The sequence below is a fragment of the Protomyctophum parallelum genome, assembly GCF_964188405.1.
Source record: "Protomyctophum parallelum genome assembly, chromosome: 8".
Classification (NCBI taxonomy): domain Eukaryota; kingdom Metazoa; phylum Chordata; class Actinopteri; order Myctophiformes; family Myctophidae; genus Protomyctophum; species Protomyctophum parallelum.
The window spans coordinates 12,037,677-12,058,257 of record NC_139703.1 but is presented as its reverse complement, the minus strand read 5'-3'; the positions used below and the strand labels follow the sequence as shown (position 1 = coordinate 12,058,257).

The 20,581-nt window shown below is 42.6% G+C and overlaps 1 protein-coding gene across 1 annotated transcript; it reads left to right on the top strand.

The window, feature by feature from the left end:
• The first annotated feature begins 226 nt into the window (after positions 1-226).
• LOC310863151 (adenosylhomocysteinase B) lies at positions 227-14,793 on the top strand. The gene is made up of 11 exons (XM_083771307.1): positions 227-386; positions 3,922-4,112; positions 5,041-5,116; positions 6,893-7,045; positions 11,403-11,515; positions 11,760-11,967; positions 12,098-12,185; positions 12,377-12,494; positions 13,087-13,209; positions 13,471-13,542; positions 13,798-14,793. The coding sequence occupies exons 1-11, from the start codon at positions 359-361 to the stop codon at positions 13,927-13,929; spliced, it is 1,302 nt and encodes a 433-aa protein (XP_083627433.1). The 5' UTR covers positions 227-358; the 3' UTR covers positions 13,930-14,793.
• The last annotated feature ends 5,788 nt before the right edge of the window (positions 14,794-20,581 follow it).

The following is a 20,581-nucleotide window of genomic DNA, read 5'->3' as shown; positions in this document are numbered from 1 at the left end:
ACAATGTTAAATCACCTATATGTAATACTCATTGGGATTGCCCAAAATCTGGACTCCAAGTTCAACGTTCCTACACTGTATTTCATCAAACCAGCAGTTACCGTGTAACCAAAAAAACAACAACGAGCCAATCACAAGGCGCAGGAGGCAGGACTCTGTCCCTCCGGGCTATGGGCGCACATAGACGGTACCGGGGTTTTGGAATAAAGGCGAGTTGACATGTGAGCGTCCCTCCCTCTTTAGCCCAGATACGCACACGCAGCCTCTTCCTTTCCTTCCCTTCCCTCACCGGACCCGCACTGCAGAACCACCACCACCCGGTCCGAAACCACCACCAGAACCAACACAAGAAACAACCATGTCCGAGAAACTGCCCTTCAAAGTCGGTTAGTATGAAATCCTAATCCATGCGATTGCGTGCTGTTTGCATGCATACTTGCACAGTTGTACACATAAACCCATAGTTGCGACGGTTGTCTTGTGTGTTGGCCAAAAAGAACAGATCTACAAGCTGTCGTCGGAGCGAGAGTGGACGCGTCGATTGCTTGTAGATGTGTTCTTTTTGTCCAGAAGCGAAACGCTCGCTTAGCACGTGGTGGAGGAGCATATGTGACTGTTATTATATTTTTTGTTTTAGTTGGTTTATTAAACAGTTTGTTGTCGTTGTGAAAAGTCTGTCGGTAATACCGACAGACTTTTCACAACTCTGTATGATTCACGTTGTATGATGTATAATATCTGTAAAAGAATGAATCAAACGGCGCCTGCTAAGCTCTGCTTCAGAAAAAATAAGGTCTACTCTAATAAGCCGATATTGCTTGGTAAATGTAGTGTATTTGGCCACGGAGATCCGTTGCACTGTACGACTGACGCTTCTTTTGGAAACTACAATTCCCGTCAGGCTTTGTGACACACCGCCAATTTTTTGACTGACTGGCACAGGCAGGCTGCCATGCAGCCACTCGAGTCAAGTGCAAATAATCGTGTGTACCAGACTGTACAGACAGAGGAAAGCACGTGGTGTACTAATCCAAATAAATACTGAATACTGCTTATTGTTTAAACAGTTTCTTTTAAAATGTGATCTCTAGGCATTAAAGTCTTAATTCCTATTTTCGAGTTAAGCTGTTGCATTCTTTTCATAAGAATTTAATGGATGGAGAACAATAATTTGCTTCTTTGCATTGCTGTGTTAAATGTGAGGATTAGCTCCATAATTATGTGCCCTCAACCATCACTGTAGCTGTGGGACTTCCAAAACATTCCATCCAGGACTGTGGGGAGCCGGGAGAAAAGTATTTTTTTTTGTACACATTTTTCTACATATCTCATTTTAATGAGTTTACAGGATGTCTAAGGACATCAGTAGTAAAAACTGAGTGGTGACACACACATGCACGTGATTACTGGAATATAATGTAATATGAATGAAACCATTGAACAATGCTGTGAATCCAGCTCATGATCAACATGATGTATGATCTATCAGCTGGATCTTTTGATTGATTGAAATATTTATTAACAGTTTGCAGAATTATAGTACATTTCAAGCACAACTCAATACTAAGACTGTTAACTGTGAGTGGACGACCCAATAAAGCATTACACTTGTTTACAAGAGGGTCCACCTTGTTCAATGCATCAAAACATTTAGAGACCTCCAAATAGACACTTCTATATAGCCAAAGAACAGAAAATCAGCATCCAGTCTGACTGTTCTGAGTAAAGGGGTGGGTTTTTTCAGTGAATCAGTGGAGGCAGACCTTTGCGCGTGGTCTCGTGCGTGGTTGCGCACGTTTTCGGCTGCACAGCAGCTGCGCATAGTTTTTAGACAGCTGGTGGATGGAAAAGAAGCTCCACCTCTGGAGAGCACGTCCGGGAAGCTGTCCGTCGCGTCAGTCGGGCGTGGAGGTGGAGCTTCTTTTCCATCCACCAGCTGTCTAAAAACCCCACGAAGAAGAAGGGCTTCAGGTTCTTCTGACGCGTCCACGCGCGACAGTGTGCTTATGCCCTATCAGAGAGGGATCCCTGCGAGGCCGAAGTCTACATGTGTCCCTGTCACTGGCTACTCTCTGTGTCACAGTTCAGCTCTAGTGGTGTAAAACGGGTCGAGTGCAGGATCATTCATTGACGCTTGTGCCACACATTTACTACAGGCAGTTTATCATTCCCATGTTTCTCTGCAGCACATGGCACAGACACGCATAGTAGAAAAGAAAACAGTGGCCCTAGGCGTCTTCTTATCATTGCAGTCTGTCTAATGCTGTCATTATAGTAGAGTCACAGACTCTAGGTTCTGTGACCATCCTCTGGGAAGGATGTTTTGATGATTTGATTTGAGGGCTGTAAGAGTCAACAAGTTCAATATTACTGTGAACTGTCATTTTCAAATCGCAATAGGCTGCAATTCTTTTTTTTCTTTGCAGACCAAAAAAGGCCAATGTCCCATGTATTCATGCATGTAGTTATAATATTCCATCTGTCCATGTATGTAGTTATGTATAGCTTTTATCTACAGAGCAGCATGAGGGCGGTAACTCTGCCAGCCTCATATTGACCTCACTGACCCGTTTGGCTTCCCTGATCCAGTCAGTCCCTGGTTAGTCGTTCAGGCCAACTCCGGTTCAGTGCGGTTAGCTGACCTGTGTGTGTGTGTGTGTGTGTGTGTGTGCACTCGTGCGCATTACACACATGCACGCTATGTGTATTTGCTCTCACTGTCTGCCACATTGCCTTGCACTACAGAGCACAGTCAGCACACACACAACTAAAGCAATGAAATGATGTAATCTTCATATAGAGTGGGCTTAATGATTTAATTTAGTTTTTGGCATTGAACATCAGAAGAATTATATTTAATCAAATGCAAGAAATACCCAAAGAAATGATTCAGTGTCAGTGACCGGTACCAATAATCAAAAGAAATGTAGCCAATATGGCAAACTCTTTTTTTTTTTTTTTGTAAAAAATAAAATCAACATTTGACAATTTTGCCCTAATGCAAAAGCGGGATGCCGGAGAGCGTGTGCTACCATGTAGAAATAATAATTTCATCAACAGGGCTTTTCTCCCCCCTCCTCCTACAGTGTCTGTGTTTACCTTCTAATGTAATCCAATGTTCTGTAGGGACTCAACCTCTCTCTCTCACCCTCACTGATTCTCACAGCCTGGGGGCCGCCCGCACAGATGAAATCATGAAACCGTGATATTTAATTCTGTCCATCTGTCGTACCATGGTGTATATACACATGTACAATATGAACAACTGTAATGATGACCATGTCTCTGTTCAACAGTCTTATTTTATACATTTCTTTGGACTGTATTGGCAATCATCTTTTTACCGTCTGGTGGTTCTTTTGACTACAAGAACTCAGTGACTCTTGAAGCTGTGTAACGTATTTCATGGGGTAGGGGTCCTGGGGTTTGTGTCCAAACGCTACAGCTCAGCTTCAGATAAGGTTCTCGGAACCTAATACGGACCCTGCTCAGGAGGTGGCACTTAGCCAGAGTTCTACTCATACTTTCAAGATTTCTCTAGTGGCAGATCTAGTGCTCTTAGGTGCGCCAGCCCCTCCTATACACAGGTTTAATTAGTTTGTTTTGTAAACGCCATTGACAATGAAGGGAAAACTTGCGTCATAATGTGCCTCATTATGTCATATTGTCTCTTTATTGTTAATGGCGTTTAATGGTTGTGTTGGCACAGTTTGTTTTACATCACCTAATCAACATGAGTTAGACTTTATTATATTAGTGCACCGGCCCTCCTTTTATTTTATTTTTAATTCTGTAACCTTTGAGGTTCTGCAAGGATCTGGGTTACCCGGATCCCAGAAAAACCCAGCTAAATGTACCATGTATACACGCATGGTAGACGTATGGTCAGTAATGCTAATGGTCTCTCTCTGTCTCCCCTAGCTGACATCAGCCTGGCTGAGTGGGGGCGTAAGGCCATCGACATAGCAGAGAATGAGATGCCAGGTCTGATGAAAATGAGGGAGAAGTATGGCACGTCCAAGCCGCTGAAGGGAGCTCGCGTCGCCGGCTGTCTGCACATGACTCTGCAGACCGCCGTGCTCATCGAGACCCTCACCGCCCTGGGAGCTGAGGTAAGCTGTGTGTGTACGTCTGTGTTAATTGAATGGTGGAAGTTGTTCTGCTGTTGTTTAAATTAAACAATAAATTATTCAATACCAGCAGGTTGTTCTGAAAGAAATTACACTTCCATCGTCAACCACATGAAACATAGCGTCCCTATTCTGCACATTTGGCCTGGGCCGCCGTCGTGGTGGTCCGGGCACCCTAGGCTGCAATACCAGCCTGACGGCATATCACAGGTTTGAATCCCGATCCTTTGATGCAAGCCACTCCCCATCTCTCAGCCCAATCAATAAAGGCATAAAACCCAAAAATAAATTGTAAAAAGAAACCCCCAAAAAAAACCATTCAGCACAAAATTGATTAACAAATTTGACAAAAACGGCAGATTTACAAGTTCACAAAGCGTCTAGTTATGATTAATTTAAATTTTTATTTCACAGTATGTAGACTGGGTACCTTTCAAACAAAAACACAAGTCAATACAAAAACTGCTACTTTGAGGACGAAACCATGAAAAGCACAAGACTTGTTTACGTCAGGGTCCTCCATTTTCAATTCATCTGTGATATGTTCCGAGCTTATCAGCTCTTTTTACTATCTGATGTACAACAATGTACAGTACATATAGGATTTAAGTGGTTAAACTGGCAAATAATTAATTATGGAACCTATTGGAGCTAGAACAGATTTGACGCTAATGCAGATTTATGTTTAACCACCTGGAGTATCTATTTTGCAGCCTGCACATTCATTATAGCTACCCATAGTGAGTTTGTAGATCTACCATTTCTTCCAAAATGTTTGCTTAATGTGACAACATGCTCAGAACAGTGACACTAGGGTTCATTTGGTTGCGCTGAATTTATACTCAAAAATATTGGTTATTCCAGAGTATAATGTAGATGGTTGATTCTCTGTGTGTGTGTGTGTGTATAGGTCCAGTGGTCTAGCTGTAATATCTTCTCAACTCAAGATCATGCTGCATCTGCCATCGCCAAGACTGGCGTCCCAGGTACTCTCATTGTGTGCGTGTGTGTCTGATTTCAAAGAGGTGCTATGAACGCACACTAGTCCTTTAGAGCAATGGTTCCCAACCTTTTTATACTGAAGTACCACCTCAGAAAATATTTGACTCCAAGTACCAGCATAATAACTGATGTTAAAATACAGGAGTGTATACCTGCCCTATTTGTTCCATTCCTAAGCCAATAATGCAGCTGCTCTGACAAAACTCTTCTATTCTATAAAATAAAACTTCTATTAACGCTTAGGTGTGCTGTCATGCTCCCCTGGCTCTCCAGCACGGCTGGAGAGCCTATTTCAACCCATGGCTTGGTCAGAAGAACTACCTGTAGTAATATAAATATTTCATTCCACTTTTGGGGCTCAAGTACCACCAGTGGTTGGGAACCTCTGCTTTAGAGGTGCCACCAACGAGAAAAGAGTTGCCGCTCACTCATAGCTTTTGATGTGAAAATATTTAAATAACATTAAAAACCAAGCAGAAATTCTGCCTTCAGCACTCTTGACCTACAGTAGTTTGGATGGCCATGCAGAATTACCCTAGTCATTTGTTTTGTTTTTGTTTCATGGGCTTGTTTTTTAATGTTATAAATTTTGTGCGCTTTTACATTGGCCATTTTCTAGTCTAAATGTACTTTGATACTTTGATCCACCCCTGCTGGGAGGGACACTGTTGCCTTGAGGTCAGATACAGAGACACACACTCAGTGTGTGGTGAAATGGATCAGATGTGTTTAGAGTGTGTGTCTCTCTTCACTCCACCTGAGGTAAAACGGCTTCCTGTCCAAACAGCCACCAGACACCGGGGTTGACACTAATGGTTGCCAGAATACCAGAATTTGAAAAAGTAAAAAATGAACAGTAATTACAATTTTACATCTCACTCATTTACTTTTCTGGCAAGTGCACATGTATGGCTGTTGAACATAATTGTAATTGCCCGACGAGCAAGTGCCTCTGAGACCTTGATGTCAACCCCTGAAGAAACTGCTGACAGGTGCCTGGTCTGTGTGTCTCTTGCTCTGTGACTAAATTAACCATTTAAGCCCAGTTTTATATTTTTGTTTTCACAAGACACTGGTGTATGACAAAGTTGTGAGCTTGTAGTAGTAATATTAACAACTATGACGACATTAATAGCAGCTATATATTAAGGCAGAGATAACAGAGTGAGAGATAAGGGAGAGGGACACACAAGATGGGCAACAATAACGGTAATAAATTAACAATAATGGTAACCATGGATTAGGGTTCTCAGTCACCACGACTGATTTCATTCATTTGGATTCCATAGACGTCAGCATGTCTACTGTGGAAGCATGTTGTGCAGTGAACATAGCCTACTTATCTGGTAGATGGAAGCATGTTGTGCAGTGAACATAGCCTACTAATCTGGTAGATGGGCTATCTTTGGTTATTTTAAGATTGGAGCATTTTGAAGTGGTTAAACTAGCAATATGTTCAGACGGATCTTCTATAAAACCCTAGTGGTCTCGGATAGTTCATAAAAGCAGATTAGCGGGTTAAAGCCACAATCTGTGATTTCTTCACCTGGTTGGCAGTATGTAGATTAGAACATCAGGAACATATTACATATTGTTTAGGAAACGGCGCTAGTGCATGGGGGTGGGGTCAAGGGTGCCTTTCATGCTGTTTCACTAATCACACAGGATCATAAAACATTTTTCAGTCGTGAGTTTTATTTTGCTTTAATCCATGTGTAACAATCCTGATAACTTGTGTGTGTGTGTGTGCACTCGTGCAGTGTATGCGTGGAAGGGGATGACAGATGAGGAGTACGTGTGGTGTATCGAGCAGACCATCTACTTCAGAGACGGCCAGCCTCTCAACATGATCCTGGATGATGGAGGAGACCTCACAAACATGGTGCACACAAAGTATCCTAAACTACTGACAGGTAATATATATGCACACACTGTTTACTGGGACAGAGAAAGGTTGATAATATAATCAATTTTCTTCTGATGTGTGTGGCTTGTGACGATCTGGTTCAATATTTAGTTGAGTGACCATGGGGCTAAAGCATTGTTCAGAAGCTGTGTTCGCGTTCACTCTTCCATTGGAAATAATAGACTCACAACCTGCTTCCAATCTCCTGAAAATGTGGTCACCTACTTCATGCAGATACAGTACGGGAAGTAAACTGAGATGGCATGTCTTTTGTTTGTCTTGGCTTGAACCTGAAAATGCGGTCATCTACGTCACGCAGATACAGTACGGGAAGTAAACTGAGATGGCATGTCTTTCTTTTGTTTGTCTTGAACCTTAACATACTTATTGTGAGGGGGGGGGGGGGGGGGGGAGGGAGAGACATTTGCAAAAAATGGACGGATCTACAAGCTCACAGTTCGATGAAGGGATTTGGTGTGTGTGAGTCCTGCACGGGTCCAATTTTCGATACCCGTACCCGCCCCGCCCGTCAATCATCAGTTCCGCAACCCGCCCGTTACCCGTGATTTATATAAAACCAGATCCGCCCCGCCCGTCAAAAGATTTACCCGTTACCTGCCACGTTACCCGTTCGTATCACAGGCACCGATATCATTGACTTTATTTAATTCAACACCGCATGTGGTGTGGTGGTGGTGGGCGGCGGCAGTGTGTTGCACACGGAACGGAAGACATGTAGTTGACTGAGGCTACTGCTGCTTATTATCACAACATAAAGTTATAGGCCTATCATGATTTCGACCTAAATGGCATATTGGCATAATATATAAGTAGAAGACGATAAAAAAAAGATTAGCCTGATGAGTCGACCGTCTTGATACAAGGCTATTTCAAACACGGTCATCACTCATCAGGCTAATCTTTTTAACTTTATTTACACTTAGCCAGAGTGGCGCATTAGGCCAACATTACCTGGGTTAGCTTTACAGCTTGTGTTGAATGTTGGCATTATAATCCCTTGGTGTTTCATCAGCGCGAACGAAAATATAGTCTGCAGCCTGGTGATAAAAAAATAAACTCCACACGTGAAATGCTACGAAAAAGAAGCAAGGATTCAGCCGTGATGTCACTGCTATGCAACAAGTAAATAGCACAGGGAAGCACATCAGCAGAAACAGAACGCCATTATGAAGGAATCGGCAGTGATGTGACATCACTGACGATTCCTTGGGCATGTTACGGATTTAACTTGTCTCTGCTGTTGAGGAAACCCCCAGCTCAGCTGCTGTTTATAACATTGCGCAGTGCTGGTCCACTGATTAAAAACCCGTGTTGCGTTGCGTTCCGCCCGTACCCGTTAACTTATAAAGGTATATTCTCCCGCCCGTTCCCACCTGTCAAACTCGGGATACCACGGGGATCCGACCCGTTGCAGCACTCTGGTGGGGGGGTGGAACAAAGTACAGAGCCAAAAGTCACTTTTACACTACAGAAGATTGAGATTTAAGTGGTTAAAGTTTGCAAATAAACATTAACATGCATCCAACACATATTAATAGTAAAGTGAATGTACACGTTTACAAATACATTTACTGTTCACTGAAGTCTATGAAAAGGCTTATTATGCAACGTCATTTTATGCAGATACGTAGTGGGGTTCCCTGCTTTATCTCTCTCACCTAAATATCCAATCCAATCCAATCCACTTTATTTATATAGCACGTTTTAAAACTCAGAGTTTACAAAGTGCTGTACAGGAGAATAAAATAAAATAAAAACAAGTGCACTAAAGCTACCACACAGAAAAACAACAGCGAGAAAACAAAGTACAAACAGTGACAACAACTGAGACACATTACAGAAAACAACAGAAAAACAACAGCATCACAGTGAGACGAAACATATACAAGGACCAAAGGAACTCAAGCGGGGTTAAAAGCCAAGGTAAAGAGGTGGGTCTTCAGGCGGGATTTAAAGGTCTCGATGGAGGGGGCCAATTTGACGTGGGAGGGGAGTGCGTTCCATAGTTTAGGGGCTACAACAGAAAAGGCTTGGTCGCCTCTGGACTTTAAGCGGGTCTTCTTTGTGACCCTGAGGTTTAGCCGGCCCTCAGACCGCAGTGATCTAGCAGGAGTATAAACCTCAATAAGGTCAGACAGATAAAGAGGAGCCAGACCATTTATAGATTTAAAGACAAATAAAATAATTTTAAAATCCACTCTGAAGCGGACAGGGAGCCAATGAAGGGAGGCCAAGACAGGTGTGATATGCTCACGTCTGTGAGTACCTGTGAGTAGACGAGCGGCTGAGTTTTGGACTAGCTGGAGTCGAGCAAGGGAGGCTTGGTTTAAACCAGCGTACAAGGCATTACAGTAGTCCAACCGCGTAGATATGAAGGCATGTATAACTCGCTCAAAATCACTAAAAGATAGCACCGACTTGATTTTGGCCAGCAGCCTCAGATGATAGAAACTAGAGCTCACTACCGCATTGACCTGTTTGTCAAGTTTAAGGGCATTGTCTAGTTTGACGCCAAGGTTTGAGACCACAGGTTTCACATATGGCTGCAGGGAACCTAGGTCATTGGGAACGATACCAGGAATAGAGATAACGTGGCCTGAAAAACATTGAAGACGCTTCAGAAAATGAATAGGAGTTTTACATCTGCACTGTTGAGCTCTATGGGAGCTTATATTTGAGTGGTGGGTTCTGTCCAGAAGGTGGCAGCATAACCCTATACGAAACTCTTTTCTAACCTGAGCTGTGTTTTCATGCTGTCACCTACCTCACATCAGTGAAGTGAGCTGGTGGCTTTGCTTTGCCCAGCCCAACTGTGTTCTCGCTCTGTCATGAAGAGGCCTACAGTATGTCTTCCAGGACTGTGTACACTGAATGAATGAATGAATGAAAAACTTTATTTTCCGAACATGATAAAATTAGACAAAGTCAAATAATTAAAATAAGTGCAATATAGAACAAATACACAATAATATTCCCAAAACAAAAAACAAGCCTCACTGGCCGCAAGTATTATAATTCTTATTTTTATTAATGTTTGGAAAGGAGCAGGGAGAAGTAAAAACGTATATAACCCTTTATTTCAGCGTCATCGCTTGACGTCAGTACATACCAACATGGTATAATTAAATAAAATAATTCAGAGAAATTACGTACATAATTAAATGTAATAGTTTAAGTCATATATTTATAAATATGTATATGCTCTATAATGTATTCTATATCGTATTATCAATACAAATACTTATATTTCATATTATATTTATATAGTCCTACATACTGTGTACATACAAGTACAATTATCTAAAATGATATTTTAACTCTTCCTCCCTATACCTCATCATAATGCATTCTTTATATCTTTTTTGAACTGGTTAACACTTGAGCATTGCTTGAGTTCCACATGCATACTGTTACATAGTTTTACTCCACAGATTGAAATACAAAACGGTTTTAGTGTTCAAGCCACTCACGGGGCGACTAGCTCAGGAGGTAGAGCAGGTCGTCCAATGATCCGTGGGTCGGTGGTTCGATTCCCGGCTCCTCCTGTCTATATGTCGAAGTGTAAACCTGTGTAAATTTACCATTTACTCTGGTTTTTAGATTTAGTTCCCCCCCTTAAATTATAGCCCCGCTCTCTATCAGAACATCACCTGAATATTTCCAGGGAGTTGATTACTCCTTGCTTTGTACATTATAAGGGCAGTTTTATATTCTATTATATCCATGAATTAAAAAATTCGCTGGAACACACTGGATCAAAATTTTATCGAAATCGCGATTTTTGGATTTGGACGAAAAGAAAATCGAAAATCGTTTTTCTTATGCTTCGCCGTAAGACGTGTTGCATGCTAAAAATAGCTGATCTGCAAGCTTTATAAGCTGTGAGCTTATAGATCGGCTATTTTCAGCACGCGGAAATATGGAGCATGAGACATTCAGAAACGTTTGCATTCACAATAAAAGCATCAGCTAGCTGTCACAAGTTGAAATGAGATGTGGCATCATTATTTTTCACATGGCCCATATGAATCAAAATGGAAAAGGATTACAGATTCGGTGGCATTTCACATTGCAATAGGGTGCAGGAAGAGTGGGCGGGCACCTAAACATTTCCAAAATGTAAAAAAAAAAAGTTTAAAAGGAATTCATCTGGATAATGCGCTTCTAGCCTTCAGCCTTCAGAACTCAAACAAGAGTTTGGTGACCGTATGTAATGGCAATTGTCTGTCAGTTCTGCCAATTCGAAAGAAGTTGGGTTGGACTAAAGTATGTAGCTGCCTTAAGTTGGTCTGGATAAGAGAATCTGCTAAATGCCTGCATTGAAATGAAGCTGTTCTGTGCAGGTATCCGTGGCCTGTCGGAGGAGACCACCACAGGTGTTCATAACCTGTATAAAATGTTGAAGAAGGGAGAACTCAAGGTTCCAGCCATCAATGTCAACGACTCCGTCACAAAGGTGACCGCTCCACTGTCAAACTATTGTCTTATGTTGGTCTCGTCTCTGAGGTTTATCTGTCCTACACTGTCTCCCTCTCAGTTTTCCTACTTTCTCTCTCCTACAGTCTCAGTTGGCTCTCTGCTTTCCTACTGTCAGTCTCCCTCTCAGATCACACAATGGAGTGGACTGTCCATTTCCTCTTGAAAAACACCTCCTGCCTTTTTCTTAACTTTGACAACCTTTGTCTTTCTCTCTCTCTCAGAGTAAATTTGACAACCTGTACGGTTGTAGGGAGTCACTGATTGACGGTATCAAGCGTGCGACCGATGTGATGATTGCGGGGAAGGTGGCAGTAGTAGCTGGGTACGGAGATGTGGGCAAGGGCTGTGTTCAGGCCCTGCGAGGCTTCGGAGCCCGCGTCATCGTCACCGAGGTTGACCCCATCAACGCCCTGCAGGCTGCCATGGAAGGTATTGTGTTTGTGTGCAACCCATTGATGACCTGTCTACTCGCACACCTTTTCTGTCTCGTTTTGTGCCTATCCCACGGTCCTGGTTGCTTTGTCTGATCATTCTTGGTGGGTGTTTGTGTGCGTCTCAGGTTATGAGGTGACCACTATGGAGGAGGCCTGTAAGGAGGGTAACATTTTTGTGACAACTACAGGCTGTGAGGACATCATTCTGGGAAGGTAAAACCTTACTTAGATTGTCGTACAACTACGACACAGGCTAAAAATATCTGAAAATATCAGATCTAAAAGCTCACCATGTGAACTGTTTTTCAGCATGCTGCACCTTTGTATAACTGAGTATAAATTAAGCATTAGACACACATCACCTACTGTGTGTGTGTGTGTGTGTGTGTGTGTGTCTCTTGCAGACACTTTGAGTGCATGAAGGATGACGCCATTGTCTGCAACATCGGACATTTTGACTGCGAGATCGACATGCCCTGGCTGACCGCTAACGCTGCTGAGAAGATTAACATCAAACCACAGGTACTGACCCACCCACGTGTGCACACTCTAAATGTGCATGTTTTTATTGAACCTGTGACCCAGGTCTTCCTTTTGGGGCGTTTAAGGCCGATTGTTACCTTATCAGAAGGTCACCAGTTTGAACCTTGGTGCACCCATCCAATGTATCAAAGTCTCCCCGAGCAAGTTCTCCATCAGTTTGTTTTATTCCCTTTGACATGTCGCCTTTTTAGAGCGCTGTGGTTTTCAACCAAATTAACATGCTCTGAAAATGCATGTGGCTGATGTGTGGTCAGATGGATGGTGGGCCGCAGACACAAAAGACACAAAGATTTTCATGTGTGCCCATCCAGGAAGGGCTGAGAAACACCGTTTTTTGAGTCAGTCGTCTGTTTGTCGTTAAAACACTGTTGTTGGCCCAGGCAGTGGCGTAACCGTCTGGGCACCCGACTGGTAATCCAGTCGCAGTGTGCCGCGGGTTCGACTCCCGAGCCCGACACGGCCTTTACTGCATGTCATCCCCCCATCTCTCTCCAGTTTCCTGTCAGCCTACTGTCTGTCCCTTCAAAAACCAATAAAACGCAAAAAAAACAAAAAACACTGTTGTGTGCAGGTTGACCGTTTCTTGATGAAGAACGGTCGTCACATCATTGTGTTGGCCGAGGGCAGACTGGTGAACCTGGGCTGCGCCATGGGACATCCATCATTCGTCATGAGTAACTCCTTCACCAACCAGGTACTGTGTGTGTGTGTGTCAAAGGTTTCCAAACAGAACGTGTAGACCTTTGTAGGCTATATCTGTCTATTTTATTCGTTTTTTGCTATTGAACAACAAGAAGAGAAAATCACTTATGCCCACAATGGGGACAGTTGGTCAGGTTTGGGGAATGAATGTACTCAATGAAAATCAATGAAACCCTCACAAGGATAGTTGTTTCTACGTCTTGTACACCTGTACGTGTAACATTTGAATAAAACCGCCTTTATTTGTCAACAGGTGCTCGCTCAGATCGAGCTGTGGACAAACACAGACAAGTACCCACTGGGAGTCTACTTCCTGCCCAAGAAGGTCAGTGGTCACGCATCACTTCCTGTAGAAATAAATGTTTTTAAGGGCAGCGTAGTGCTGGTTTTCATTCTCTCTGCTCTAAGCATTTCAAATGGAGAACTGGCAAATAATCCAGGATGAAACACACCGTTTTCAAACTCATTTAATTATTATTTCAAACTTAAAGTTTCTCTCAGTTTACTCACCGCCTCACTTATCTCCACCCTTTACCCTTCCTTTATATTTATTCACTAATCTAAAACTCTGTCTATCTAGTTGGATGAGGAGGTAGCAGCAGCTCATCTTGACAAGCTGGACGTGAAGTTGACCAAACTGTCAGAGAAACAGGCCAAGTACCTGGGTCTGCCTCGCGAGGGACCCTTCAAACCCGACCACTACCGCTACTAAGAGGCCCCATGGGGCCCCCTGGTCCACACCTGGCTAAGATGCCCCTGGGGGCCCCCTGGTCCACACCTGGCTGGGAGGCCCTGGGGGCCCCCTGGTCCACACCTGGCTGGGAGTTGGGAGACATACTGTACCACTCTTTATGTAAAGTTTAAGGTTAAAATCTGTTTTGTTTTTGGGAGTCTGAAGTCGTGATTCTGTAGTTTGTATTTGCTGATATTGTCCTCTGTTCTTCTCGCTGATGTCTGGCCGCTGATTTATACTGAAGTTGCATGCAGTGCCCCGCACAGGCGATCTACAAGCTTACAACGCGTTGCAGCATTGTGAGCTTGTAAACGGCAATATTTCAATGCGTGACACCGCCACGCAACTTAAGTATATATCTGGCTTGACTGGGCACCAAGAGCTGCCGTTTGCATCTCCTGGTTTCTCTTAATGTCATTCCTTCTGATTTAAGAAATATCTTTTTTTTTTAAACGCTGCCTGATGGGTTTTGTAGTCCAGTTCCCCCCTGTCTCAAGCCTCGCAGATGGAAGGTAACAAACCCAAAGTGCTGTTATATTCTCTCATCTCAATGTCTTAATTACAACACATCACTGCTGCCAAAGGACTCTACCAAAGCACATGTGTTTTTACCTGGCTTGAAAAGGACAGTTTCTAGCTCTCTGATCTGTTTATTTCCTCTTTGTAAAGTCTGAGACTTGAACATGAACAGACAGGAACGTAGTAGAACATAATGGTTTGTGGTTGTTCGGCTGAACTCTGGCCTGTCACGTTCTGTCGTCGGGTTCAAAACGGAATGAGGGCAGGTGGCTAACATGATAAACGGTTATGTCATGTAAAAAATAAAAAAAAGACTGAAACCAAGTGTGGAGCTGGAATCATTGACTTGAATATCAATGTGATGGTGCAATAAAGGAACTTGTTGCCGTTTTGTTGGAAATGGTAAAATTAGAATTTTAGTTTCATGTGGAAAAACTTCAATTATAACAAATTATCAATATCAAATTGCCTTACAGGTGTTATGATTAGTGCTAATAGTGCACTGTCTAGCAGTCTTATGAGCCAACATATACTGTGCATTATCGGCACCCTGATTCTGTTTGACAGTCAACCAAAATGTCACACTTTAGGAGTGAGTGGGTTTAATAAAAGCACCTGCCACTTTAGGCAGTTTTTTTTGTTGTAATGGCCTGCCCAACACCCATGGCCCTTATAAAAACAAGATTTCACATATAAAAATGAGCTGGCTGCCATCGGTCATGTGATGTGCTCTCCCACCACGATCGTTACTTGCAGCTGCATTGCATTTGCAAACTACTTGAGACAGGCAATCGGCAAACATGGTAAGTTCACTCCAATAAACCGGCGCCGCTTACACTTCGTGTAGATCAGATTAATTGCAAGAATGTGTTCATTTGCATGAGCTTAGTTTTGTACAGAATCGTTTCCCCCTATTTACAATCATTGTAATAATTAAACTAAACATGGCCCCAGGCCCCTGTCTTTAGTCCTCATCCTAGCTATCTGGTCCATAGCTCTAACGCCGTATACAACGGCAGCAAAGTTAACATGTTCTGCTAAATCATTGAAAGAACGGAATCAAGCGCTGTTTTTCCTTTTTTTTTGCCGATGGGTTTTCCGATGACTGTTAGAGAAGCAGGGCTCGAAGGCAGAGGACTGGAGAAGGGGCATGAGTGGCCAAGTTGTGGAAGATCTTTCTTCCATAATGTAGCCAGCCCTACAACATTTCTGGTGTGAAAAGGCACGATCATCTCAAAGTCCCCCTCCAAAACCGGCACCATAATGGATATTGATAAAGGGGAATGGGGGCCTGTGCTCATGAAAAATAAAAGATGCCCCTATAGTGAAGTAGAATCCATAGAAGGCTATGCAAAATGTGGTGCTTTTTAGTTCTGGCCTACAGGCGTTACTGTGTATCATGAGTTGACCAAGACCAACTCTCCTTCACTTTAATAACGTAAATGTGAGCAGACATGTGTCAATGAATCAACATTGTGTGTGCATGTATATATCGGAAAATTTCAAGATGTGACACCGTTGTAGGACGGAGAAGGGAAAACCGATCAATTGTTCAATAAATAATTCCTCATACACTATTGATGGAGATAGAAACTCTCCTGGTTGTCCTTCAGCCTCTCACCACTAGATGGCACTGTGGCCTTGAGTCACCTTGTCTTTGTGACTTAGGCCATAAAATGGCATTAACAACACAAATGTTTTATGGGGTTCCCTGGCACTACATATTTCAGATGGGGCTCCTTAGCCAACCCTACTAGCCTATAATGTACAGAATATCTGCGTGTATCTGTGTCACAATCTGTTCTAGTACAGTACATACTATTCATTTGGGGACAATGAGGGTCCTTGACATGAAAAAGTTTGAGAACCTGTGTTTCCCTAACAAATTCTACCTATAAATGCACCAAATCTCTGTGTGTGAGAGAAATTTGACACACTCGTTCCACACCACATATACTTATCCATACACGTATCCTTTCTCCATCTTTGGCAAATCAAGCCATTGTATACTATGTGTTAATGCAAACATTTTCTGTCTCTCTGGACAAAACCAGTAAGATTTGTCTTTCTGTTGTCGATTCAAAGCACTCAAGCACAACAAAACTAAAGTTACTGGAATAAAAGGATAATGTTTCTCTCTTTACCTGATCAAATCATTTGTCTTTGCAGACCATGGCTGCTCTCTGCTGGTGTCCACAGATGCAACCAGGCATCCAGATGAAGGTAATTGGACATGGTTTAAATAGTTTTTGAAAAGCATTATTTCTCTTCTCTTGTAGACAAGTATGCAGACATTTTGTTTGATCCAGTCAAGGTGTCTCAAGGTGTCTGTATGTTGTTTTTCTTAGTTTAGCTGTCAAGTATTTATTTATTATTTTCTATTTTTGGAAATGATATTTTTGTCTCATTTGTGTTAGGAGGTTATTGTTTTTGCTTAGGCACACTATGTATAGGCTGCACAGGACTGCTTTATTGCTGCAGGTGTACATATGAGAAATCTGCAATCTTGGACTTGTTTGGAGCCTTAGACATTGGCCAACGTTAAAATGGAAGATAAACATAATATTATGAAATAACAACACTGCCATAGATATATAATAGGCAAAGCATGTACACTATGAAAAGTCCTTGACATAAAAGTGCATTTTCTGAAGTTGAATGTTTGCTAGCCTTAGGCTATAGCCTCAGGTAGTACGTTCCATAGCCTAGGCTATAGGTGCTCGGGCTGCAAAAGCCTGATCGGCTCGAGTAATACTGCAAGTTTTAGGAACAATGGTACAGTATGATGGTATTCATTGGTGGCAAAATGGTCAGGGCTACCAGCTGCATGGTCTTCAGCCAGGAGTCATGCTTCATTGATGTTTCACCCCTTAAATCCCAGAACATCTCAGTGTGGAGAGGTCAGCAGTCAGGGACCGCTGCTCCCTACAGCTGGACAGCTGCTTTGATTTTCTTGCAGTCAGTAAACCAAAAGTATGTGTTAGATGACACTGGAGTGCATGTATGCGTTTTGCACCAGAACATTTCACAAACCACGTCGTCCTCACTTTGGCCGAGTGGAAGTGACGTGCACCCGCTTGCTGTTTGCCTACTAAAGAGTGAGCCAGGGAGAACTAATAAGTAAGTTAATACGGCAAAGAAAGCAACTTTATGTAAGATAGTGACAGTGATAACTAATAAAAAAAAGGGATAATTTATCAAAATAACCTTTTGAAGAATCCATAAAATTCTTATGACCATGGCTGCCTGATAAGACTGTCCCCAGTGAGCTCGAAGAAGTTCATGTAAAAAGCTCAGCGGAACCAGCAGCTATAGCAGCACAGTGGAGCTACATGTAGCACCTACTGAGGATGGAGCCATGCAGCAGTATGGAAGCCAGCCCAAGCTGCCCTCTGCAAGTTAATGTAAGTTAACTCTTTGCATGTGCTGCTGTAGTGTTGGTAATGGCTTAACTGCAAACACACTGCCTCTGTGGAGGCTGACACAGCAGTTCGTGTGCTGCTTTGATCTGCTGGATATTGTATCCCTGTATAAAAAAGGCATGTTGCTGGGTCACTGCACACATGGCCTGGCGCTGTCCATCAGCAGTGGTGCTGAACCATTCTCTAATAAGTGACATGTGCTGTCCTTGGTTTGTCCATTGTAGCTTATTTAGACTGTAGCAATCTGTTTTCTTTTGTGTGTCCTTCAGAACATGCTTGATTTGCGGCTTGTTGTCTCAGTAAGTGATACTTTGTTTGTTTATGTTGGTATCAGAGGGGCCTCTCAACAGTGTTCTGCCCCCCTCTGTGTATCTGGCAAAATCTCGCACACATAGCCTACTGTATTTCAATTTGCCTAACTGACTGTATTATTTAATATACATCCCCTAGCACTCAATAATACAATGATGTCATTTCTCACATCACTCTACGGTTGTTCTGTCCCCTGTACAATGTTTATTTAAGTAAAGTACAGAGTACCAGTATGTTAAAGGGGGCACATGTTTGGTACACATACCGTGATGAGTTTATGTGCCCTCGTAATAAATCACCAGGGCCGTGCAATGACACAAACAGGCTTGAGACCCTGAGGAGCTGAGCATGCCTCACGGCCTCGCTGTCTGCCTTGCCTGCCTTGTTGTGATGAGAAAACTCACAGGGATGCGGGCGTGGGTGGTTAAACCTCTCTGGAGCAAAAGACATAGGCCTGCACGCCTCCAAACATTTACCATGTGGAGTGGCGTTTAGCAGACATTCTTCTCAGGACCGACTTATACGTGCGAGATCAGCGTGAACTTGAGTCAACAAACAATGAGGTAAATAAAATAGTCGCATAAATGGAATGTAGTAGTAGTGGCTGATAGAAATTAGAAAACCACGTAAACAATTAACCTATAGCATTTGTCTAAACAACATGCTATATACAAAGGCTAACAGTAACCAACATATTATACCTGCATAGAAAAAATATTGTATATTTTTAAAAGCGGTGACAAGAAGGCATACAGAGGAGTGCTAGGGGGTGAAGTGGTCCCTGAAGAGGTGAGTGCTAGGGGGTGAGGTGGAGTCTGAAGAGGCTAAGGGGGGAGGTGGAGTGCTAAATTGACAATTTAGGCATTTACTGTAGCAGTCGCTATTAATCCAGAGTGATTTACAGTAAGCAAGAACAATACATGTAATAAATCAAATACATAAAAATTGTCATCAAGAATCATAAGTAAGCTATGAACCTACCATCCGTCTAACAGTGGAATATCGAATGAAACTATGCGTATACACTATAGAGTGCTATGTCTACATAAAATGCTATTTAAATTACGTTGAGCCTTTGCATACACCTGTAACGTCGTCGAGGCAAGTGCTATACAGGCTAAAATGGAGTCTGAAAAGGTGGGTTTCCAGACTACCACTATAGGGGGTGAGGTGGAGTATGAATAGGTGAGTGCTAGGGGATGAGGTGGAGTATGAAGAGGTGAGTGCTAGGGGTGAGGTGGAGTATGAAGAGGTGAGTGCTAGGGGATGAGGTGGAGTATGAAGAGGTGAGTGCTAGGGGATGAGGTGGAGTATGAAGAGGCGAGTGCTAGGGTATGAGGTGGAGTATGAATAGGTGAGTGCTAGGGTATGAGGTGGAGTATGAAGAGGCGAGTGCTAGGGTATGAGGTGGAGTATGAATAGGTGAGTGCTAGGGGATGAGGTGGAGTATGAATAGGTGAGTGCTAGGGGATGAGGTGGAGTATGAAGAGGTGAGTGCTAGGGGATGAGGTGGGGTATGAAGAGGTGAGTGCTAGGGGATGAGGTGGAGTATGAATAGGTGAGTGCTAGGGGATGAGGTGGAGTATGAACAGGTGAGTCTTCAGAAAAGTCAGACTTCACATGTGAGTCTGCATGTTTGAACATGAGTATTACGGTACAATGGTTTCTCTGTTCCCTGTTGCAGAAACAACATGTGCAGTCCTTATGCTTTGTTTATGTAGCCCCTTTGACCCCTTGTGAATTATGGGCAGGGCCCCTAAGTTCTTTTACATTAAAAGTACCTAGCAGTTTTAATCTTTTAAATATAAACTTGGGTTCCCTTATTAGCTAATAAATGCTCAAGCTGTTTTTTAAAACCACACTATCATGAAATGACCTTTTTATGCAGTTTTAACCCAAAGCATATAGTAATAAGCCTTTTTTAAACTTCAGTTTTACCTTAGTGCTTAACTGTAACCAAAATGACCCTCTATTCTAAACAGAAAAAAGGCAATCAAATGAAGTCACACAAGTCAGTACTTTAGAAAAATAGTTCTCAATTATTTAGTTAATTCTTGTGCAATGATTGTGCAAAAATAGTAAATAGACAACAACATAAAATGTAAACAAATGAAGTGCTCTGTGGACACTAGGTTGAAAACCTTAAAGACAAAATACCCCTCTTCTTTCAGGAATATAAAAAGACAATACTCTTATTGTAAAATACCAATAAACAAATAAATAAATACCTTCTCACAGATATTAATTAAATGGAAACAATCTTCAAATTACCCAGTCACTTAAGGACACCTATGCTAATTTGTGGGCCCACACACACACACACACACTCACACAAAACCAGAGTCCCTTAAAAGCCGGCAAAACTATGCTAAGTTCCC

What these genes read in the sequence shown, in the direction of transcription:
- LOC310863151 (XM_083771307.1), top strand. Translation starts at nt 359, where the DNA reads ATGTCCGAGAAACTGCCCTTCAAAGTCG. An exon ending in TCACCGCCCTGGGAGCTGAG is followed by an intron (nt 4,113 to 5,040) that starts GTAAGCTGTGTG and finishes GTGTGTGTATAG; the next exon opens with GTCCAGTGGTCTAGCTGTAA. An exon ending in TCAACGACTCCGTCACAAAG is followed by an intron (nt 11,516 to 11,759) that starts GTGACCGCTCCA and finishes TCTCTCTCTCAG; the next exon opens with AGTAAATTTGACAACCTGTA.